Source organism: Phoenix dactylifera, chromosome 15, assembly GCF_009389715.1.
Source record: "Phoenix dactylifera cultivar Barhee BC4 chromosome 15, palm_55x_up_171113_PBpolish2nd_filt_p, whole genome shotgun sequence".
Lineage (NCBI taxonomy): Eukaryota > Viridiplantae > Streptophyta > Magnoliopsida > Arecales > Arecaceae > Phoenix > Phoenix dactylifera.
The window spans coordinates 8,102,508-8,126,697 of NC_052406.1; the positions used below are offsets into that span (position 1 = coordinate 8,102,508).

General features: G+C 40.7%; 3 protein-coding genes across 4 annotated transcripts; 1 reads left to right on the plus strand and 2 right to left on the minus strand.

The window, feature by feature from the left end:
- Window positions 1–478: 478 nt before the first annotated feature.
- On the plus strand, window positions 479–8,691 carry LOC103716376 (cystathionine gamma-synthase 1, chloroplastic-like). Of its 2 annotated transcripts, XM_039134328.1 has the most exons (12): window positions 479–922; window positions 962–1,088; window positions 1,390–1,493; window positions 1,569–1,642; window positions 1,734–1,902; window positions 4,066–4,125; window positions 4,224–4,427; window positions 4,514–4,600; window positions 5,687–5,794; window positions 7,549–7,644; window positions 7,745–7,863; window positions 8,142–8,691. In XM_039134328.1, the coding sequence occupies exons 1-12, from the start codon at window positions 593–595 to the stop codon at window positions 8,263–8,265; spliced, it is 1,602 nt and encodes a 533-aa protein (XP_038990256.1). In that variant the 5' UTR covers window positions 479–592; the 3' UTR covers window positions 8,266–8,691. The 2 variants fall into 2 exon arrangements, with proteins under 2 accessions (XP_038990256.1, XP_038990255.1); XM_039134327.1 differs by having other exon boundaries at window positions 479–1,088.
- A 1,300-nt stretch (window positions 8,692–9,991) lies between these two features.
- Window positions 9,992–13,417, minus strand: LOC103714850. Its single transcript, XM_026807602.2, has 2 exons — window positions 10,919–13,417; window positions 9,992–10,113 (listed from the first exon to the last, which is right to left on the minus strand). The coding sequence occupies exon 1, from the start codon at window positions 13,065–13,067 to the stop codon at window positions 11,862–11,864; it is 1,206 nt and encodes a 401-aa protein (XP_026663403.2). The 5' UTR covers window positions 13,068–13,417; the 3' UTR covers window positions 9,992–10,113; window positions 10,919–11,861.
- Window positions 13,418–13,880: 463 nt separating this feature from the next.
- On the minus strand, window positions 13,881–23,332 carry LOC103714849 (spliceosome-associated protein 130 A). The gene is given in 21 exon segments (XM_008802283.4): window positions 13,881–14,336; window positions 15,023–15,058; window positions 15,060–15,149; window positions 15,151–15,315; window positions 15,317–15,355; window positions 15,357–15,392; window positions 15,394–15,455; window positions 15,458–15,518; window positions 20,115–20,240; window positions 20,243–20,347; window positions 20,349–20,420; window positions 20,422–20,667; window positions 20,670–20,776; window positions 20,779–20,908; window positions 20,910–20,942; window positions 20,944–20,996; window positions 20,999–21,071; window positions 21,073–21,115; window positions 21,117–21,343; window positions 21,345–21,392; window positions 21,394–23,332. Coding segments are annotated over 21 exon segments (3,645 nt in total). The 5' UTR covers window positions 23,149–23,332; the 3' UTR covers window positions 13,881–14,198.
- Window positions 23,333–24,190: the final 858 nt, after the last annotated feature.

Here is a 24,190-nt window from a genome sequence, read left to right on the forward strand (position 1 = left end):
CAAGAAAAAATTGTTTTTCTAACCGAAAAAAAATAAATTTACTTAAATTTTCTTTTTCGAGCCTAAATGTAGATTTGTCATATGTTTCCTCAAACATTCTGTTGCGCCTGCAACCTTGAATTAATCTATTCAATTCCAAATTACTAACAAATAACCTGGCTGCCATCCGATCGTACGGGATCCGAGAAACGCTGGGGCCCGCCGACCCCGTCGCCATGCCTTGCTGTTGCACCGACCGTATTCTCTTCGAGTAAGGGTTGTATCTTTGGCTCGAAAGAAGGATTCAGCGAATCTACTGATGGATCGCGTAATCTTCGCTTTGAGATATCCGTGAAGACTGATGAATGCTGTGCGGACTGCGATCCAACGGATGATGTCGCGAAAGAAGATCCATCATTCTTTTGCGCGGAAGATACAACCCGAACCCGTTCTCTCTCTTTTTTTTTTTTTTGCTAAAGGAACCCGTTCTCTTCACCTGCCCCTATTTTTTCGTTTCCTGTTTCATTCGGTTCCTTTTTGAAGAGGAGAGGTGAGGTAGGGATTTCGCTTTCCTTTGCCGCCGCTGCCTTCTCCTCTCTTCGCTACCCCGACGATGGCGGTCTCCTCCGGCTGCTGCCTCCCGAAGCTCTTCCCCGCCGCATCGGACTGCCGTGGCGACTCCGGTGCCCTCCCCCGCCTGGAGATTCCCGCCGCCGCCTCCTCCCGTCTCCTCTCTCCCCGCTGCCGGGCCTCCGGCCTCATCCTCCGCTTCCCCCCAAACTTCGTCCGGCAGCTCAGCACTAAGGCCCGCCGCAACTGCAGCAACATCGGCGTCGCCCAGATCGTCGCCGCTTCGTGGTCCAACAACTCTGCCCTCCCGGAAACCCCACTCTCCGCCTCCGCCGCTGCGGATGCCGCGGCGACGGTCGCGATCCCAGCTGAGGCAGATGCATGCGCAGCGACGGTCGCGATCCCAGCTGAGGCAGACGTCCCCACTCTCGTCGGTGGTGACGGTACTAGTGATCCGTCGCAGATCCGGGCAGCCGATTCCAAGGCCGCCGCAATTGCAGCGTTGCTGAGCTCCGACGGGAGCCTGGCAGTTCATGCCGGTAGCCCGTCCTCTCCTTTTTCCCTTTTTATTCATAAAGAAAGTTATTTTTCGATGTTTTCCCTGGCCCTTTTTATTTCATCCTTCAAATCAAGCAAATCTTGGTGGTTTATTTCTTTTTTTTTTTCTGTCGCTGAAAAGAGTTTTTCTTTTGTTGTTTTTATCTTGTTACTTATTCCTTTTTTCCCCTTCAGTTTGATATTAAAAGTGATTTTTAGCAAGCAAATCCCGGTTTTCCTTCTTTCTTTCTTGGAGATGGATCCTGTGATTTACATTTCATCTCAGGATCTTGATCTGTGCAGGCGAGAGATTAGGGCGTGTTATAACCACGGATGCGATCACCACCCCTGTTGTTAACACCTCTGCTTACTGGTTCAAGAATTCCAACGAGCTGATCGATTTCAAGGTGCGTGATTGATTTCTTGGAGACAGCTACCGGAGTTTCTTGAAAAATAAGGTGTTCTTTATGAATCCCTTACAGGAGGGGAGGCATTCGAGTTTTGAGTATGGCCGATACGGAAACCCAACCACAGAGGCTTTGGAGGAGAAGATGAGGTATGGGATACCTTTTCTTTGCATGTGGTTTCTTTGGCTTGCACCTTTTACTTCTCTAGAGTAACTTAATGTCATTTCTTTGCTGGAGCAGTGCGTTAGAGAAAGCTGAATCTACCTTATTCGTGTCATCGGGCATGTACGCTAGTGTTGCTATGCTCACCGCACTGGTTCCTGCTGGTGGACATATCATTACAACTACTGATTGTTACAGGAAGACAAGGATATTCATCCAGAATGAGCTTCCGAAGATGGGGATTTTGGTAATTTTATATCTTCTATGATTACTACTGTTCTATGTATACTACCATATGAATTGTTGGATGTAGAACTGGTCCTCTTTTATATCCCAGGAGCTGGGACAGTGTCATGATGTCCCAGTCCTGCGGTTTTCTCATTGCCAGAATTCCCATGTGGCATAGACTTGCAGTGTTACATAAGCTCTGGAATCATGTACTTTGAATGGTCATGCATAAGTATATCAATAAGAATGTAAGATGATGTCGGTTGATGTGATTTGCCGGATTCTGCAGCCTGCAGGTTAATTAATTCTCTAATCGGCAATCTGTAATAGCAAGAGTATACTGTAGTGGAGACTGCATGACTGTATTGACCAGTAAATAAGATCTGAAGCAATGACTACGAAAACATACAACTATGGGTTTCATTTGACTACTCTTGCAATGGAAACAACACATATTTGCAATATATATCCAGTCTTGCATGGACATGGATATGAGAGTATATGTTAATAAGTAGTATGTGGCTTGGCAAGAGCAAATAACATGATTACATGGATACATAAGGGAAAAATATTTTAAATTAAATTATAACTAATATGAAATTGTATAATTAATTGTTTGATGTTGTAGAATGGAAAATGTGAAAATGTAATATTTATTAACTTGTTTCATGCAATTGGCAAGTGCTTCTTCAATGTTATTTCTTGCTTATTAGAACTTAGTTGACTCCTATAACCATGATGATGTCACTCTTGATTTCATATGCAAAAAAGTGGTCACAAGTATGTTAAAGAATGTGTGATGAAAGTAAAAAAAAAAGTGATGATTTACTGGCTTTAGCAAGTGATCACTCGTATATATCATGAATTTTGACATTGATCATGTGCTATTTTTATTTATTATTGGTTGTCAAAGAACATGCTCCTAATCAGGAGCCTAAACCTAGCTGAAGCACAATGTCATGCAACAGTTTGCAAAGTTCTTAATGCCTTCGTCCTTAAATAAACTCCATGAATCACCAGAGCCTACTTTCAGTTGTCTTGTGACTTGTCTGAGAACTACATCAGACTCAGTAATGGAAGAATCTGACATTCCACCTGTCTGAGTTATCCACAATCCGAGATTCGATACACATATAAAAAGTTTGATGCATATCCAGCGTGCAGATATATGTTGACATGGATTATCTTTCAAGATGGACATAGGCGTCCAACTAGTGCTACCTACATCATATGTTATGTACTCTATATGTTGAATCTGTATATTCATACTAGATTCAGTATTAATAGCTGTAGGCACAATGTGTGTGTTTTACCTGTCTTGACGCTAATAAATATAATGTGTGCCCTTGCACTCAGATGTAGACAGTATGTTTTTAACATACCTTAGCGTCTAAGTTATGTTTTTCAACTCATTATATATTTGGTTTTTGCTTACTCTATTGCATTCGCTCGTTGTCATTTCTGATGGCTGGTTTTAGAGTTGGTGATTGAAGGATTGGAAAATGTGTTTTCACTTTTCAGCTGACTGCTGTACTTGTAATATTCAATTTTTGCATTTTGCACTTTTGCTTATGGCTAATGTTACCTGTTGGCTGGCTCATATTCCTCTCTTCCTTTTCATCAGCTATTTATTATGTGTGCTCTATATTTATTTAGTTTTAGAATTGTGTACTCTATTTATTTATGGATTACAAAATCAGACCTGATGATCTAATTTGTCAGTTCGGATATGGAATGCCTGATCCAATAATTTAATAACTAATTTAGTTAAATTTCCTGACACCCATATACAAATATGCATTCCATGGTTTAAAACCATGCTTTTCATTACCTTGCACTTTCAGATAAAGAAGTTAAAATGGTTAACCTGGCTTATATCTTTGGATGCCAGCAGTAGTAAGAAAATTGTCTTGTGCCTATGCTGAATAGAATTTTTATTTAAAATATGAATTGTATAGCCAAAATTTTCATCTTACGTACGAGTATGTAATTGCGTTCTTTCTGTATCCAATCCAATGCATTCATTTATTTCCTAAAATCACTCTGAGTTTAAAAAAGCAATCTTAGACAAATTAAACAGCTTCTATGTATAGTTTTGTTTATATATTGTACAAGTCTAACTTTTTTTTTAACCCATTTGTTATCATGTATTTTTCTAATACTTCATATCTTCAAAATGCAGGCAACTGTGATTGATCCTGCTGATATGGATGCCTTGAGAAGTGCTCTGGATCAGAATAATGTTTGTGAATAGTGTTGCTTGCTGGTTTACAATCTCTCTTTTATATGTTATTTTTCATTTCTATGGTTGCACTAAGCTAATACATCATTTTTACACAGGTATCTCTTTTCTTCACGGAATCTCCAACTAATCCATTCCTTCGTTGCGTTGATATCGAGTTGGTTTCAAAACTTTGCCACAGCAAAGGAGCACTGGTTTGCATAGATGGTACCTTTGCACCACCTTTCAATCAAAAGGCCTTGACTTTAGGGGCTGATGTTGTTTTGCATTCTGCCACTAAATTCATTGCTGGTCACAATGATGTGAGTTAATGGAGCATTTCATTTTGTATGTCTGTTGAGTTCTTCGCTCTTTTGCACTTTCTCATATTCTGGAATAACTTATTCAGGTTCTTGGAGGTTGCATTAGTGGTTCAGAGGAACTGATTTCAAAGATTCGCAAGTATCATCATGTCATTGGTGGTGTTCTCAATCCTGTAAGTAAACATGGTAGGCAGCGGGCTTATAAAATAGCTTAATAAATATATTTGTTTCATGTATTCTGCCATCATGTATGTGGAAAGTAGAGGCAGGTGCGAAAATGGGTGTTAGTATAGCTTAAGTGAACCTATGTAATTTTAAATCTGACAAATCAATTCCCACGTGGGGCTTTTATAGCAGGTAGTTGTTTTTTTTTTTTTAAAAAAAAAGATAACTTTAAGCACAAAAATTGCATGATACAAAATATTGCCTTCCACTGGCTTCTATCCTTAAATTTCTTGAAATTAGTCATATGTGACTCATATTTTATGTGGACAACTCACCCAAGGATCCTCCTCTACATATATTCCGAACTGGATAATCTCTTTGTTGGGGGAATATTCCAAATTGGGTCAATGCCGAGGTTTTAAATCCTGTGGGATAGGGGTTTTCCAGTTTCTCCATGGAATGGGATGCCCTGCTGCCCGCCCCAACCCGGCGGTAGTTTCGGTTATGCATCTCGGTAGACATCCTCCATCTCTCTCCCCTTCTTTTTTCCTTTATTTCTTTATTTTTTTCTTTTTCTTCTTTCCTTCCTTCCTTTCCTTTCCTTTTCTTCTACCTTTCTTTCTTTCTTTCCTTTCCTTTTTCTTTTTTATCTTATCCCTTCCCTTTTTTTTTCTTTTTCTCCTTCTGTTTCTTTCCTTTCTTCCCTCTTTCTTTCCTTCCTTTCTTTTTCTTCTCCCTTCCTTTATTTCCTTCTTCTTTCCTTGTACTTTTTCATTTTCTTCATCTTTCCTTCCTTTCTTTCCTCTTCCTCTTTCTTCTTCTCTCCCCAGATGGATGGGTTTTGGCCACGTCCTGGTCTTGTGTTCTCATAGAAATGGGATGGGACAGTCGGGACGCCCCATCCCGCCGAGACTTAAAACCTTGGTTATGCAACATGCATTACTGGTGTTGTTGGCATCAAACTCTTGAATGTGACATGTTAAAGTGTGTTTGTCAGGAGGCATGACTTTATGGTCTAATAGTTTATTTCGTACTGCTGGAACCTTGAGACTGTTTGCTAATTAACTTCTGTTATCTTGGCTTCTCCTTTCCAGAATGCTGCTTATATGATCCTTCGAGGTATGAAGACGTTGCATCTTCGTGTACAGCAACAGAATCATACCGCATTAAGGATGGCCCAGTTTTTAGAGGAACATCCTAAGGTACTGTTGGCTTTTCCTTTTTTGCTATTTTTGTCATTCTAGAAGTTTTTTATAGCTTGTTAGCAGGAGTTGATCCAAATTTTGATTAATTCATGAGATAATTTTGGACCTGCATGAAGATTTACTATAAAAAATAGCAATACATGGAACAAAAACGATCCATCCTCTGCATGCACCTGTATTTTACTGCAAGGAAATTTGGATTTGTTATCAATTTTTCCTTCAATTTTTTTTTTTTTTTGTTTTAATTTCGTCTCAACATCAGGATACATGTGTATCAGTTTTTGCAGATTTTCTCTAATTATTCATAAGATTTTTCATAATGTCGTTCTTTATGTCTTTGAGATATTTTTGACATTCTATAGTTTGTTATTTTTCTTTTTCTATTTTGAAGCTTGCTAGTATGCAAGGCTCCTGTATTTGCATTGAGTTGTAATTTTATGCTCTTTCCAAGACATATCTCAAAGCCCTACCTTGCAACTGATTTCCTTAGCCATGAATGTTGAAGATAACCATGAGTTTAAGAAGTAACCCTAATCGTTTCTTGAATCAGTGTTACTGTTAAGGAATTTTGACCTTCATCTCCTTGTGCGATGCCTAGTGAATGATGTTACTCAGTTATTTGTATAATTTTTCCTCAGCAGCTTATATATAGGTATTTGATCATTTCTCTCCCCCAAGACAACTGATTTCATGGCCAACTTCTATCTCTGCTCCTTTAAGTGTTGCATACAATACGAACAGATAATGTTGCCTCAAAATAAATAAAGAGGCACCAAATAAATGCTTGTAAAATTAAGTGATCCAGACACTTATTGCTGTGTCAGAATGCATAAATCATAACCTATTTCGTGACCATTGTCCTTAGCCATATGTTATGCAGGTAGCCATGAACTAATGAGCATCTTATCTCCCCCGACCACCATTCTCTTCCTTGTTTCAGTGTTAGAAATTTTGGCTTCCATGCCCTCATGCAATGTCTGGAGAATTATAATACATTTTATCATTTTGATAATTTTCTCTTATTTGCTGTGTATATCTTATGAGTATTTGATTTTTCCCCTTCTCCAAGACTGCTGATTTCATGGTCAAAACCTAAATTTCTTTCCAGTATAAGCAGTGCTTAGTATACCAGCTGAAAATACCATCTAGGAACAAATAATGGAACACAGATGACAGCCCGTCAAGTGACTTTTTTATCATTGTGCTATGATGTATGATTATATAATTGTGTGGGTTGTTGTTACTTCTGTCTTTTGCACATGAGAAAGAAAAGTTTTGTGGAGCAAAAAAAAAAAAGAAAAAGAAAAGTTTTGCTAGAATTGAAGCTGAAGAAAAATGTCTGATTGGATTAATATTATAGATTCTTGTGACGCACATGATCTGATAAATATTACTTCTAGTTTCTTCGTCAAGAATCTTCCTTACAAGTCAAATTCTGATGAATGAATTCTGAATTAGCTGATGATTACTCTATACAAGTCAGGAGGCTATGTCCCCATTATCTCCATCTTTAGATTCTTGTCAATATAAATTGTATTGCTGCTAGCAACTTCACTGGAGATGTTTTCAAATTCAAAGATCCTCAAAATTTCAAATTGATCTATTATTGTATTGTTATTGGGTGCCAGTATTTCATGTTTTATTAATTATATGGATGACTCAAAATAGTATATTGTTTCATGCTAATTTAGCATTGCTGCTGCATTTACATAATTTATACTTGTGTCATATCTGACTGGGCGCTTTGCCAGATTATACGTGTCTATTATCCTGGTCTGCCTAGTCATCCGGAGCATCACATTGCCAAACAACAAATGACTGGTTTTGGTGGTGTGGTTAGTTTTGAGGTGCGTTTATCACCCCTATATACCTTGATTGTAAAAAATCACAGCCACATTCTTTACCTTAATCCTTTTTCTTTTGTGTGTGGTTATATTGGCGGTGCAGGTAGCCGGAGACCTGAGGACTACGATGAAGTTTGTTGATTCTTTAAAAATACCTTACATTGCACCTTCCTTTGGAGGCTGTGAGAGTATTGTAGACCAGCCAGCCATCATGTCTTACTGGTACTATTGCCCCTTTCAATTTACCCAATTAATAACAAGAACCACCTTACCATGCGTTGAACTATGCAATTTAATATCATATCTTAAAGGGTATTGACGTCTAACATCTAAACCAACCCGCCCAATAACCCCTCTTAAAAAAAAAAAAATCTCACTAGTTCAGCAGGTCTAGGATTTTGATCGAGAAAATAACTCAACATTTGGTGTGATGGGAAAAAATATTATTATATTTTCTTAATACAGGCATTCTGATTTGTTTTTTGTTCTTTGTGGTGCAGGGATCTAAGTGCATCAGAGAGAGTCACGTATGGTATCAAGGACAACCTGATCAGGTTCAGTTTTGGAGTTGAGGACTTTGAGGACCTGAAAGCTGATATCATTCAGGCCCTTGAAAGCATCTAGTTCTGCAACAATATCACCTGCCTTTCTGTTCAGGACCTGATCTGAGGCAACGTTTGTATTTTGTTTTAATGCCCATCTGGCTGATGCGACTTATCAGTTTGACATGGATGTGCTGGTAATTTGATTTGTCACATTTGTCATCAATCGAGTTTTTAGTTGGTGGGAGTTCGACTTATTAAAATTCCTGGCCATGAAGTTTTGGCAACTAGGATCTTTTGCGTTGCGCCTGCTGCACTTAGCCTTCGATGAACGGCCATCAAATAATGCATGCTGTGTAGTGGTGCTTATAAACTGTTTTGTTTAATGACCATCCATCTTCTAATGGTGGCCATTGAGAAAAGTGTCCACTCCTCACAAGGCTAGTTGAAGGCTTGAACAGACCTATGATTAAGCAGTAAGTTAATTTAATATTATTCTTTTAATAAACTCCTCTTCTAAGCCTTTCTTATTTTGATTGCCCATATAAGCATATTTCATGGTAAGTCTAATTTAATATTGAGCATTCACAGGACAATAGCATTGACACAGATGGGCCTGCTGGATACTTGAGTAAGTGGTGCCTCTATAAATGAAATGCCCCATTATTGGCTCCCAAAAACCAATCCCCGCCCTTTTGCAAGAAGAAACACCAAGATGGTCTTGGTTCTCTAGCAAGCACTCGGAGATTGTCCACTCAATCTTTCAATCATCCATCATTTGTATGGCTTACAAATTTAATCTCCAATCATTTAAAGAAATAGATAAAATTCTCATCTCGGCAAAGTACTAAAGATTATATTGGACAAACATGACGTTCTAAAGCAAACAAAGAAAATAAGGTTGTGCTGGCGAGGTCCTTCGCTGACTTCAGAACAATTACACAACCCTTCAACTATTAACATAAAAAACCTAGCCAAGTTGTAACCAAAACCTATCTAGTTGTACCATTAACCAGAAAAGCAAAAATCTTAGGATGAATCAGAGGCAAGACAAATCAACTTCGTAACAAGGCTCCGTACCAATGCTCGCATACCATCCCGCTCACCTCAAGCATAAGTACAATGAAGGATTTCCAAAGCAAATAAGAAATCATTCAATATAAATTGTGACGCAGCATAAGATGTAGCCAATAGGTACTATGACCAATTAGATCATGCTAAGCATCGAAAAAACCGGCAGATTTGCAGACGAAGACTATAGTAAGCATAGTTCAAAGACTTTTAGCATATTTTTTTATAAAATTTTCATTAGGGACAATATCAAATTTTAGCTAATTTTTCATATTTATAATAAAATAATTCTATTTTTTTTAATTTATTGTAGAGTTCTATTTTGAGCATAATTCTTTATCGAGTTTAATGCCCGAATTAGGGTTAAGACAACATGTCCAATAAATATGTGCATAATACATTGTAAAAGTATCTTTTAAGATATTAATAAAATTCTTTTAGAAAAAATTTCTTTCACCAAGGGAAGAATTCTTCAATCTAATTTTTTTTCTATTTGTGTGTTGATCTTCGAAGCATAGCCTCGTAGATCAAATTGCTCCTTCCTTTTCCCGCTACGTCAAATTGTCCCTTCCACTAAAATTTACTAATCAAGTTCTCTAACACCTTCTTAAACCTACCAGTCAAAATCTCTTTATCGGAAAAAAAAAAAAAGAAATATGTTAGGAGCCGTTGCCTAGATTTCCCAAGTTGAGGAAGACTACTCGAGGAGACAAATCTTCCTCCATCTCAATTGAGAATTTTGAAAGGCAAGAAGATGGATCACAGAGATGACAAAACACTTCTTATGTTCACATCCTTGCCTCAAATAGAAATGTAGCGAGCTTGTCATGTCAAGTGATATTTCGGTTGGTATTGGTACCTGCCACAAGCCAATATGATATAATTAATATCTTGGCTCATATTATCTGCAACAATGTAAACTGGTGTATACCGATATATCAACCAATATGATATCAAAATATTTCTAATCAGTCTTCTGCAGTTCAAATTAATTTTCTAATTGTTACTTATTCAAATCAATATATTAAATGGGAATTAATCTTGTTCCTACTATATTAGTGGAGTTCCAATTTCCCAGTTCCTAAAATTTTAGCCAAATCTCAAGATATCAGTCATTTCATGTTTTGCCCAAACATTCCATATAAGAGGTGAGACAAACTTGGATCTGCGTCCATCTTGGTCTTGGCAGAGTACCAGGATGACTACAATCTCCAGATATAAAAATATTAGATGGTAGCAATCATAAAGTTCAAAATCTTATCACCATCAAAATTGGAAATTTCTTTCACCTGACACTAATTTGCATAAAAAAACAAAACTTTAAATTCAAGCAAGGGACATTAAATCCTACAATCAATAATTCCTTCAAGTCTTTAGAAAAAGGTACTGAAACTCTAGCCTCCATTAGCATCTGCACCAAAGAGTCATGTAAAATCCATGACATGATAAAGAATCACTCATCTTCTATGAAATAATTAAAACTGCTTCGTTACTCATGCGATCATCAAAAAATAACATCTCTCCAAAGATAATGATATATTCAAAGGCCTAAAGTTCAAGAGGTGGAAGAAAAAGCAATGTTTCTAGACAACGTACCAACATCTTCAATTTGGTGATTTAACAAACAATACCAAACTCAGTTCATCAAGTTGTCCACCTCTTACCTCCTAGATGAGTAAAAAGAGGTTCCATCTTCATATAGTTCCTCCATCAACCCAAATATATGCTTGGCATAGCATCCAAACCAAACGTTATCATACACCTTCCGATAACACATAGAAGAGTCATAGCCACCCCACCAAATAGCCTTTACATCTATCGAAATTTCTTTTCCAACTGCACACCTAAAGTCCAATCTCAAATCTAAGAACCTCCAGTATCAAAGATAAGAGAGAAAAAAAGAGAAAAAAAAAAAGAAGTAACAAGTAGCACTATTTTGAACGTGCTGTACACATTTCTCCCATGTTTTGTATGCATGTATAAGAAAGCAAATTGCTTGATCCTAGGATATTCACCTAAATTGTAAAACCAAAATATGATAACAACAAATATAGTTTTCAAGCTTGTCTTACTTGAAATTTGTGCATCCTGCCGCTTCAAACATAAAAAAAATAGTGACAAGCTACTAAATGAACATCTTACCATCTAGCATGTACTAATGTACTACCAAATAGACACTGATCTAGATATATAAAAAAAACTAAAAGATAAATGGGAAAGTACCTTCATAATAGCTGTAACGAGCATAATGTTGTTGGTATGGTATCCAAATGCAATCTCTGTATACCATCCCTTTGTTTTCTAAGAAATGAAGTTCAGAATAACATATATATAGATATATCCAAACTGGGGATGAGAACTTTTCTAATCTCCTAAGCTAAAAAATTTTCTTGTTAGACAAAGGAGTAAAAAATATCATAAGTTGCATTCTGAAAACCAGTAAACTAAAGTCTTAGATGGTACCAAGAAATATGTTCGACACTTGAAGTCCTTCCAGGCTTCAGCTTAGATATTAACTAGAGCTTGAGCTACTCTCCTCAAACACCAGCAGAACGACTATGGAGACATATACACCATCAACTCGTACACTCATCTCAGTTACTACTCCTAAATGGAACCAGAATCATCCTCAGGGGTTGACTTGCCAAATGCTGGGCTGTTCATGTAGGACTCGACAAGATCAGAGCCGTCGCCATCCTTGAACTTGTAGGCATACTCTTCATTGAATCTTTCTCGAGGCATGACAAATGCCTTTGCAAAATTGAGATTTCCTCGGAGTAATTTTCTTGATTGGAGGCCCCGCAGCAGCTCATATCTTGGCAAAATCCTAGTCTCCAGGCTGAAGAGCAGCTGCCAGGTGTTCAACAGCAGTGACTGCGGAGTGTAGCCAACAGTGTGAATGAAGAACTCCAGCTTTTTCTTCATGTGCTCATCGGTGAGCCGGAAGAAGAGAGAAGCCCTTCTGATCAAGGTGAGCAGCTCGGCATTACTGAATCCGTAGCTCCTGAGCATTCCCAGCTTGTTCTTGAAGGCCGTCTCGGACAAGGAGGTTGCCAGGTAAACAGCATCGAAATAGCCGGCGACAGAGGCATTGTCGATGTTCAATTCCTTTTCCACGATTCGGAATGCCGAGTCCAGCTGTTCAGGGCTGAGGATGAGGACGATGGGGGCCTTCTCGACGAGGGCGGCGGCGTCGAGGCCGCCGCGGCGGAGGACGGCGAGGTTGCGGGCGAGTACCTTCTTGGGGTCGTTGGTAAGGAGGCGGGGGCAGCGGCGGAGGGCGGAGGCGACCTTGCGGTTATCGCCGGAGAAGAGGGAGCGGAGGAGATCGAGAGCAGGGGCGAGGCGGGCGGCGGCGCTGTAGCCGAAGGCGGGGGCGCAGGTGGAGACGAGGGCGGCTAGCTTCTTGGGGGGCGGGACGTCGGGGGAGGCGTGGGCGTGGGAGAGGAGGGAATGGAAGAGGGAGAGCTTGGGGAGGAGGTTGGAGGGGACGTCGGCGTTGAGGATGGCGGGGCGGCAGCGGACGAAACGGCGGAGCTGGGGGAGGGAGAGGCCGGCGCGGCGGCGGAGGAAGTCGAGGACGGCGTCGGGCTTCTCCGGGGAGGTGATGCGGAGAAGGGTCTTAGAGTAGGCGAGAGCCTGCTCTTTTGGGTAGCCGAGCCGGTCCACCAGGTAGTCCGCCATGAAGGGCGGCGGCGAAGGAAACGGTAACGAAGAAGAAGAGAGGGATGGGGCACAGGGGGTCGTGGAGACGGCGCCAGCGAGGTGGCGAAACGGAGGACGGAGGGAGGGCTTCGCCAGCGTCGACCCCATCCTCGTGGATTCTGGATTTTTCTTTCCTTCGGCCTTCGGCGATGGTAAAGGGTTTGGATCTTGGAGCGAGCCTCGGTGCCTTCGTCGGAACCTAGGTTTTTTTCTTGATTTCTTGATGTACGTATGTATCAAACCTAGCCCCAAGCCCCAAGCCCCAGAGGTGGTAGCCCAGTGGAACGGGCCTTATTTTCAACCAAATGATCGCACGGGCTCGCACGGGCTCGAACATTCTCCATAAAGGTAGAGGCTACTACGCGGGAGAACATTTCTATCGCACTAATTCTCTCAAGTTTTGCAGCTATCTGCAGCTTGTTAAAGGCATGCAGCTACAATGCTCATGATGAAAAGGTCATTTAAAATCTGCAACATTTTATTTTCCTCATTGCACTCTAAATATATTCCTATGAAAATATATCTATGAAAAATGCAGGATCAAAAGGGGATATACACATCATATTTTATTTTCAAATGTATATTAGGATCATTTAATTGTCCTTGGGTAATTTGCTGATTAATCAGCAATGAAAGTCAAGAATTTAACACATAGATAGGAGATAGTGCAGTGAACCTCCCTCTTACCACCATCATCATTTCTTCCTCTAATATGAGGCTTCTATTTTTCTGACAACTTGTCCAGCTCAATTTGTTGTAGGAACAATTTTCTTCAGCACCTGATCATCAGTAAAAACATATATCTCAGGATTTGAACAGTAAACTCGAGAGTTTTCATATTTACACTCGGGCAAGTCATGGAACACTTGATTGATGATTTGATGGTCATTGGAAATGAAAATCAGTACTTCAAGAGGAAAGGGAAGAGATAAAAGCGCAACTCAAATGAAGATGACATGAAGACAATTCTTCTCAGGTTAAGGTTACCAAGTATCAATAACTATAAACATAGTGGGATGTTTGGTTAATACTTAATACCTCATACACAAAGCGACCTTAAGAAAAAACAAAAACCCTTAAACACAGACTTCAGTCATGGCGCAGCACTGACTGTAAAATCAGATCCAGCTGTTAACCTCATTGATAGATGCAATGCTCCAGATAAACTAATGCAGTAAGGAGCACACAGCACATAGGCGGAGGTACATGGTTTCTGCTACATTCATTATTAATGCCTTCTCAAATGATTTTATTTCTGAATTCTTCGAGTTTCTTCAGTATTTCTCCTGGGGTCCGATCCAGTTCATCAGCAATCTTTCTTTGCAGATCAGGAGGAAGGGTTGGGAACTGCTCGCAGAGATCACCGTCAATTACGTCCTGCAGAATCATTGAATCATATAGGCAACTGTCAGTTGAGGCCTGACGGGGAAGAGAGAACAAGTGCATCCAACTACATGCATGATACATCGTAATTTTACCGCACCACCTATAGATATGCGACTTCCAAGAAATTGTTAACGGAACAAATAGTAGCTTATGTTCGGACGAAAGATCCTTTTCCCCCTAAAAAGTAATCGCAATGAGATGCTGCAGCATGTTGATGTGCATTCAGGGAATGATCAATCTGAGAAGTGTCACTAGTGTCATGTTGAAGCACTTTTACCATCCACAATGAGTGAAAATAGCATCAAATTATAGTAGTCATGGTGCATCTTAACAGTTCCTTCTCCAAACGATTACTTGAAATTAAAGGAACATAGATGGCTGTCCTAATGTTCCTAGTGAAAAAGGGGCCCATAGAAGTACTATCCTGAGTACTAAACCTCTGAAGAACTTTGTGTGGTTCAGTTACACCGTGTTTCTTTTATTAACTATCGCAATCATGGCAGGCTGGGAACTGCTATTTCATCTACTTGAGGTAAATATCTCCCATTATAAGAACATATAGGACCAACATAAAATGACGAGTACCCAGAATGAAGCTACTAAAAAAAATATAGTAGGGTGGTGTTCTAAGGCACAAATAAATAAAAACAGTAATTACAAGTTGGAAGAGAACTCACCTTGACTGGGAAATAAGCAGATCTGAAGGCCATGTGAATCCCTACCACACAATGGTGGATGTTCTTGCCTCATGTGCATTTCTAGATGAGAGAAGAAATCCACATCTTCCCTGGAGGTGAATGCAAAGTAACGCTCCTAAACTGCCCATTACAGTCCCATATATTGCGCATTCCCCCCCTCCAGGTATTAGTGAGGCTTTCTGCAAGCATGCGACTACGTCACCTACGTGAAACTGCACAATCTCTTCCACTTTGTTGGGAGCACCATTCAACTTCCCCTGCTCCCACTTTATTCTTGCCTCCTGTTGGATCTTCTTCAATCTCATCTGACAACATCTTGCGGCAGTCTGACAAAGTACACATTCCCAAAACTTGTCTGCCCCCGCCATGGTGTCAAAATCTATGTGGTGCGATGCAGTAAGCCACCTGGGACACAATCATCTGCAAATATATACAGTTGGTTTTCGTCCCGTCTGTACTTGCAATAATGGAAAGACTGCAAAAAAAAAACCCAACATGCTGATGTAATTAGCAACATGAAGAAGTTTCAGACAAATAATCTGCATAACAGAATAACACATGAATAGATATTTAAAATAATTCATGAACAAACATACATACACATGCACAAGCATACAAAGTAATATTACAAGTCCAATAAAAATTAACTCAATCCCTAAATAGAAATGCTTTATAAGTAAGGATCCACAAAGTCGACACCAGGTTGTTGGGATAAGGCTGGATGGTGATGGGAAAAAATTAACTTAATGTTTACCCCTAAGATCACTAACAAATAGCGGCACATCCAAAAAATGATTCTGCATACTCTGTGGTTTGCATCAGTATTTACTGTCGTTGAGAATACTTCAAATACCAATAAGCTACGTCCCACCTGTGGAGGTTTACTTTATAGACTGCGAAGCTGCTGTCAACCAGGCATTCTCAACTCCTTAAATGGCAACAAATTTCTCGATATCCCCAAATTACATAACACCTTGAAGGTCCATTGTTGCATAGAATAACATACAAAGCAATCTGCACACTTACGCAATCAAGAAGCAACTTTCCAGGGTTCTAGTAGACTATTAAACAGTTTAGAGAAATGAGGCAGGGTCAAAATTTAATGAAGAAAAAATGTATTCGTTTATAGAAACGCAAAGAGCCACATTGCAATGCATACCATAAGAAATACTAACTACAAAAAGTTGGTGATAGTAAATTGAACGAAAATACATATTTAATATCACATAGAAGCTTGTCTATGCATGTACGTACATACATATGTATGCATTGATTGCTCTGTTTATCCAATGAAATGAATTCAATCAATACAGTTCACTTCTGGAAGAAAATAGATAACATCACAACTGAAGCCCACAAATTGTGACCACTTTAGATCCCATCAAATGACTGAAAATCCCACCAAATCATATAGATATTTTACCATAGGCATAAGTGCCAAGCTTGACCCTCTTATTGCAGACACCAAGAAGATGTTCATATTGAAGGATTGCATGCGAAAATTCAACCCCTCCATCACATGCTACGCCTTTGGATCGGTTAAAAGTTCAAAAAAATCAACATTGAGCACTGTGAAGGACAGATAGTTATTGACAAATGGAGATAAGACCTCAAACAATCTATCTCAGTATATTTCTACTTGTAAACAATAAGGCACATTTGTGCTGATTCTGAAAGCATGATCGGGCATCTTAAAAATTACAAAAAAGAACACAATTCATGGGGTGAATGGTCAGTGAGAAAAGAAGCTCTTCTTGTTAAAAAGTTTATAATGATTTGCTAAGCAAAAGGACAGACTAGAAGTGCACCAGTATCTTATAAACAAATGGTGACTCATAAAGAAAGTTGGTCAAGGTGATTGTTCATGGAAGCAGCCCCAAGAACTTTCATATCAAAAAAAACAGTGGAAAAGCTAAATTTTGATGAATGGCACATAAACGTGACTCCATATCAGTTAGGATGGGTCATGACTGAATCACCTGAAGCATCAATGCCTGCTTTCCTTCTTTATTGGGAAGTCAAGAATCACATGCTCTGAGATGTCATTCTCATGATGCTACAAACATCATGTTAAGAAGAATCATAGTATTTTGATTGTACTACAGAAGACAATACTCGAGAAAACACATATCCACTTGACATCAAGACGAACACAGATACGGACAAAAAAACAAAAAGCTTGAGATCGATGAAGAAAATGTTCCAATATGTATCCCATCTTTAGTGAAAGGGATACACTGGCTCACCAAAGATGGTTGGAGGTACAATTGCAAAGAAATAAGGATCGATAATCAAGTTTTACCACCAAAAAGCCAAGCTAAGAAAGGAAAGAAATGGTTGGGAATTTAGCAAACGAACTGTGTTTGAATCGAAGCGCTTATTACGACTCAGAGAAGCCCTGTTTAGTATACAAGCTTGGTTGTTTGCGTAACATTTAGATGGTTTTTCTCATAGTTTTAAGTGAGGTTTCCATAATTGTCATGTGTGATATCAGAGGAATCAGCCATTCCTGAATTTGATAATATATATTTCACTTGTTTTTATTTCTGACAGGTAGGAATAGTGATTTGTTTCGTTGATTTTGCTTTTTTTCATTCTATTTCTGTACTTAAAAGTCCTTAAAGACCAAAATCAATAGTTGATTTACTTATTTTTCATTCTATTTATGTATTTTTTTCCAACAGGTAGGAAATAGTAACAATTTTTTTTGTCATTCTAAATTCAATAGAATCAGCACCTTGCTGATCATGAAAATGGGATGGCTGCACCTAATAGATAGAATTTGAGCACCAATTGAAAGAGGGTGTATGGGGAGCTCTGGATAATCCCTTTGTTCCCAACTTCTCATTACTCCTTTCCTCTGCAGACCTTTTTGCAGCCATACTTGATGAAAAACAGATCTGAAGCAAATGTTCCACAGCTTGATTCAAAATCTTCTGCTCGTCCCCCCCCCCCCCCCCCCCCCCCCCCCCCCCCCCCCCCCCCCCCCCCCCCCTCCCCCCCCCCCCCCCCCCCCCCCCGCGCGCGCGGGTGGATCCATAATCATCTCAGATCGCCTTATAAAGATCATCTACTCTTATAATACGGTTTTCTGTATCAAGATCAAAATTAATCCTATCAATATAGTTCACTCCTCAATATAAGATAATAAGATCCAGATTCGAGCCTGCAAATTCTAATTATTCTACAGATTACATCATGTGATCTCTGTCATATTTTGAAAACCCAGAAATAAGAAGCTTTATGTTTATGCTCTTTTATTTGTCTATTACTCTCTAGCACCCTAACGCTATTTGTGTTTGCTTATGTTGCCAAACATGCTCCATCTCATTTGCATAGCATTATCTATATCTAACCTTCCAAATGAGAACTTGAATGAGATATGAAGCACTTGTTTGACAATATCTGAAAATCATGAGAATCAAGTATATGTCCATCATGTATAATTAAAGTGGTGGAAGCAACTACTTACAATAGATGGATAGATAATTGCCAGCGCTACGAACAGAAAGCATGCTGGCAAAAGAGTCAGAATCAGAGGCTACACAAAACGTTGTTGTTAACCTACATAACCTAATTTGGCTACAGCAGGCCTAAATCCATACAATTTATTTTTAAGTCAAACTTGTTAAAGATTTCGGAACATGATCTTGCTTCCAGCAAGACAAATCAATTCACATACGGACAAGTCACAAGATCTACTTATAATGGTTTAATAATGTGGTCAGTCGACATTCATTCATCCAGAAGCCCAGATGAATAACTATCACATGAAACCTCATGATAACATAAACAAATCTCGAATCCTTCATAACTGATAATCTTGCTCACTTCGTCAAACTCATGGGGCGACCTCACATCATAGGTATTCTCGTTTCCTTGCAATGGTCTAACATGACAATGATAATGGGTGGTAAGTTACTTTGCCTTTTTTCTTTATTAATGCCATGAATGAGATGATGGCTATTTAGGTTGACATAAGCTAAGCATCCCCTGATCAAGGAAAATCATTTTCATACATGAAACATTTAGGCTACTGGTAAATTAATCAAGTCATATTTTTACCGATTTAGGTTCTAGACTCATGGCCACCAAAGATATTTCTCATTCCCTTTTAATTAAATACTCATCATGATGTATCCAAAAATCTTATTTTCATGGTTGGACAAACTGGGACAAACATCTGTAACCATAATGAAACACAAAACCGACACAATTCACTGAGTCACCAAACAAATTCAATTATAATCACTGCCAAACCAACTTCTATACAAGAAAATAATAGCAACCTAGCTCCATGATACTAGCTAGTTTAGAAATTCAGCCCTTATCAACCTGCAGACCTTTTAATTTACATATCCATTTCATTGTTCTTCGACACACCAGAAAACTTATTGCAATATACATTTTTGCTTGCACACAAGATTACCATTTTCAGCAAAAACTAAAAAGTTAAGTTTGTTTGAAAAAGAAAGAAGCATTTAAATTTCCAGTCATGTTTTATGCACAGAATTTGAGCATTGGGAGAAGGAAATGCCTTTGACCAAATTGGACCAACATGGCATTTAAATATCGAAATATAAAACTTGACTCATTCACCTTCAATCACCAAACAAATATAATTCTATCTTTACCAAGCAACTTTGATAGCTAAATTGAGAAAGTCAGCCCCTCAAACCTGCATCCATTTGGTTTACGTGATTCATTTTATTGTTCCTTGCCAAACACTATAAAACCTTTGTAGTATATTCCTTGGCTTTGACACAAAGTAACAATTCTCAGAAAACCTAAAATGTCATATTGCTTGGGACAGAAAGGAGGACTTACACTTCCAATCATGTTTTTATGCACAGAATTTTAGTAATGAACAAGGAAATGATAAAAAGTCAAATTTTTAGATTGTTCAATATTGAAGCAACAAGAAAATGGCAGCAAACAAAACAAGAATTATGCCAATGCCATTACCATGTGCAATTGTGCTAAACTCGTTCATCACCATCTGTGCCAATACGATCTCCTAACTCTAAACAAGTTAAATTACCAAGAATATAGAAACAGAGCAAGCCCATACCTCTTGCATATCTCCAACATAAATTCTATCTCGGTATGTATGAATGGAGATAATCGTATTGGGGAAGAGCTTGTTCTCACACTTCCTAAGCAATCTCCTCCTACCCAGATCATACAATCTGAAGTACCGGTCCCAATCCCAGCAAGGTAGTCTCCCTTGGGAAACTGACATAATGCAAGAGGAACTCCTTCTACTTGTGTCTTATGGACAAGCTCAAGAGATTTTCCTTCATCCCACAAACTTATATATGTGAATGAAACCAGCAGCAAGACTCCTCTTGGGCCAGAACTGCAATCCCTTTGCCGTTACCAACAGCCAAAAGAGTCCCATACTCCTTATCGTGGAAGTTCACAGTACAGACACTAAATGCAGCCTCATTATCCTGCAGCTCCAACAGGCAAGTCGTTATTCCCTGTTCTTGGATCAAGAACCCTGATGCAAGGACACCCAACCTATCTGCCTCTGCCTTTGGGTAACCATATTGTTCATCAGAAAGAGGATTCCTCATCATCATCACCGCATGAGCACCATTCTCCATCTGATCCCCATTGTTTGGTTTCCATTTTCACCCACTTGAGCTGCTTCCAAGCATTCCTTCCTTGCCGGCTTCACGCTCTTTCTTGCAGTGAATGCTCCGTGATCACTTTCAATGATAATTAAGTTTTTCGCTGAGGCTGTAGCACAAACTTCCTTGGAGTGTATCGTAAAGGATGACTGTTTCATTGAAATGTCTCTCCCAGCCGCTCAATTGTGAAGACCCTCAGAGCATCTCCAGCAACTGCAACGACACCTTCAAGCACACTGATCCGAAGCAAATGATGCAGCATTATTCTAGTGTTTCATATGAAAGAGGTGTTAACAAGAAATGTCCCTGATCTATTACCCAAGCCAGGGCCGACTGGACAAGCAAAGCATTGCCTGACGGCCCCTTACTCTAGCAGAGAAGAGGCTTGGGGGCTCTCAGGCCCAAGAAACGCGACCTTGTATCTGAGAGCTGACCGTAACCATATCAACACAGTCGGAAAAGAAACACCATTCTGCAAGCCAGCATTCAGAAAGACACTAGCTGGATGATCAGCACCATCCTCTCCTCCAGTAGAAGCCTGAACTTCAAGAAGCAGAAGGGATTCAGGAGGTGATGACACACTCTGGACACTCAAGATCTGCATACAGTCATCAGGATCCAATGACAGAATCCGAATTGTGTTATCATATGAACCAACTGCAAGGGAAACGGGACCTCTGCTTGCCTTCAGGAAACTGGGCAATATCCAGACAAGGCTACATCACCGGGCATCTCATGCTTCTCCACCTCCATCAACTGGCCCGTCATATCCATCTCAAAGTATATAAGCTCCCCTCCACTCAGAGCAATCACAACCTGGAGCCTGTTCGACCCGACCTTCACGATGGTCTTCTTCCCGGGTGTTTTCCACTCATTGATACGCCCATCCTCCCTGATGTGCCTGATTCCATTGGGATGGACTTGCATCAGAGAATCATCACCAAGCAATGAGACTGCAAGCGAAGGGGTGGTGTCGACGAACCCACTATCACTGACTTCTTCAACAGTCTCACCGATAGAAAGCACCAGAGTTGCATTTGCGAAGGACACAACAATGTAAGCATCAAACTCATCATTCACATTCTTCTTCACTGTCCACACTGCATTTGGCACACCTGGAAGCTGTGACACGGCCATCTCACTGACTGCCAGCCCAGGTCTCAGGATTCGCAGAGATGAGCGTGGCCCCCTGCCGCAGAGAGTGAATACCTGTGGGGTCTCCTCCTCGAACAGGTTCAGCACCTTCATGTCCATGATGGGCATGAGGCTCTCAATGTGATCGATTCTGATCAAATTCTTCAATCTCCGGGGATTGAAGAACACTGGTTGAAAGCCCTCATCAGTCTCCATCAGCGTGGCAGATGAGGCCTCTACATCATCCCCATCCCCAATGGCCCGGAAATGGTACAGCGCATGGTTCCCGAACTCTGATGCAGCAAATAGCAACCCTGACTTGAGGACGCACATGGAGGACGTGACAGGAATGGTGTCAAAGTATTTGATCCTGAGCTCGGTGACACGGTCGCCCTCATGGTTGAGAATGACCTTGAAGATATCGCCATATTCAGTCTGAAGGAGGAAGAAGAACATAGATTTCTGGCGGTGGGTGGCGGCTGAAACAATCAGGACGCCACGTTCAGCAGGAAGGTCAGCCCGGCGAGGGATAACAGCACGGACATCGGGGTGACCCTGGTTCTTGTAGATAACAAAGTTCTCAGCACAGACAAGGACGCCACTGGGGCCATCGCCACCGCCAGGGACAGTGACAAGGAGGTTGGCGCCGTTGTCTATGGGCTCGGTCCACTTGCGGGAGACATGGTTGAGGCCGAGGTCGAGCTCATAGAAGGTGAGGTGCTTCTGGGCCTCGGCAGCGGCCTGGCCGGTGGAATCCTGGTCAGCCTCGGAGTAGTCGAGCTCGATGGCAGCAAAGATGGGGTTGTCGAAGCCGCAGTCGACGCCGGTAATTGAATAGGTGATGGTGTGGGACTTGTGGGCCTCGAGGGGTGAGGAGATGGTGAGGCGGGCAGCAGTATCGCGGTTGAGGACGTAGACGAGCTTCTGCTTCTCGCAGGCGGCGATCATGACGGCGCGGCCCTTCGGGTCGACGGCGAGGTACTGTCCTGGGACGATGCGGCGGCAACCGGACTTGCCGAAGGTCTCCTGGTGGACCTTATCGAAGGAATTCCTCTCCTTGCTGTACTCGAGGATGACGATGCGGCCGGAGTCAGAGCCGACAACGACGTAGTCCTTCTGGGATCCGGTGAGACGGAACTGGGCGAGGGAGCGGATGGCGCCGAAGACCTCGACGGAGTGGAGGGTCTGGATCTTGCCGGATTCGTCGGGGCGGAGGAGATCCAGGGTCTTTCCACGGGCCACCACGATCTCCTGGGTCCTTCCGCCGACGAAGCTCCCATTGATGGCGCACACCACACCGGTCGCCCGCTGGAGCGTCAGGCTGTAAAGATACATCTCTTCCGCCTCCGCCGCCGACGATACGGCCGCCGGAGAGTGGCCAAAATCTAGAGAGCTCGAAGGGAAGAAGAGAGGGAGAGAAAGGAAGGGAATCGAGGATGAGGGGTTTAGGGTTAGGGTTTTGGCCCTTCTTTGACGGATGGGGAGCTAAAAGGAGAACTCCGAAGTGAAGGCGGAGCGGAGCCTCGGGCCTGATCATTTTTTATACGTGAGACACAGCAGTAAAAGGCAACAACGGCTGTGATTACATTACATCAGACCGTGGACTTTCATGTAGACACTCCTGTTTTAACGGTGCACTTAAAAAAAGCAAGAGAAAAAAAAATTATTATAGTCTCCAATCTATTTGCATTCTTTTTGATTGCTTGAAGAGATCCAATCCGACTACGGTATCTGTAACTATTGTTGCCACCTATGTTGCATATCACACATGGTTAGAAATGAATGCTAGAATACGGTAGCTGCTAGAGATTTTATTTAGCATAGGAGTTTATTCAGACTGAGACAGCCTAGGACAGCTAGAAATATCTAGGGCCTCCATTTAGTTCTTGAAGTGACTTAGATGATTTTTATCTTCTAAGATCTCCGCTCTATGCTTTTCAAGGTGAACTCCAATATGAGTGTATTTGATGAGAAAGATTGAGGAGATGCTGATTTTGGTGATTAAAGACGCCAACTCTAAACTGATTCCAATGGAGGGATTACTTATGTGCAGGTCAGATTAGGAGCTGAGCGCATCCATCTAGAAGATGACTCGGCTACTATAATCAGATGGATTTAGAGCCACATGAGAGCCGGAGATGAGCACCCACACGAATCAAATATGTCCGAGGATTGTATGACTTTTCAGATTATTTATGCTTATCGCAAGCCAACATCGCAACAGATTGAATCGCCTCATCTGCTGCACAACATTTTAATTGGATTTGTGAAAGTTATTAGTCCGCTCCATTCTTTTTTCATTTTTTTATCTAATTTTATTTGATGCATCCATGCTGGTAGGATATAATATCTTTAGAGGGATGAGAAAGTAATTTAC

What these genes read in the sequence shown, in the direction of transcription:
- LOC103716376 (XM_039134327.1), top strand. Translation starts at nt 593, where the DNA reads ATGGCGGTCTCCTCCGGCTGCTGCCTCCCGAAGCTCTTCCCCGCCGCA. An exon ending in GAGCCTGGCAGTTCATGCCG is followed by an intron (nt 1,089 to 1,389) that starts GTAGCCCGTCCT and finishes TGATCTGTGCAG; the next exon opens with GCGAGAGATTAGGGCGTGTT. An exon ending in ACGAGCTGATCGATTTCAAG is followed by an intron (nt 1,494 to 1,568) that starts GTGCGTGATTGA and finishes AATCCCTTACAG; the next exon opens with GAGGGGAGGCATTCGAGTTT.
- LOC103714850 (XM_026807602.2), bottom strand. Translation starts at nt 13,067, where the DNA reads ATGGGGTCGACGCTGGCGAAGCCCTCCCTCCGTCCTCCGTTTCGCCAC.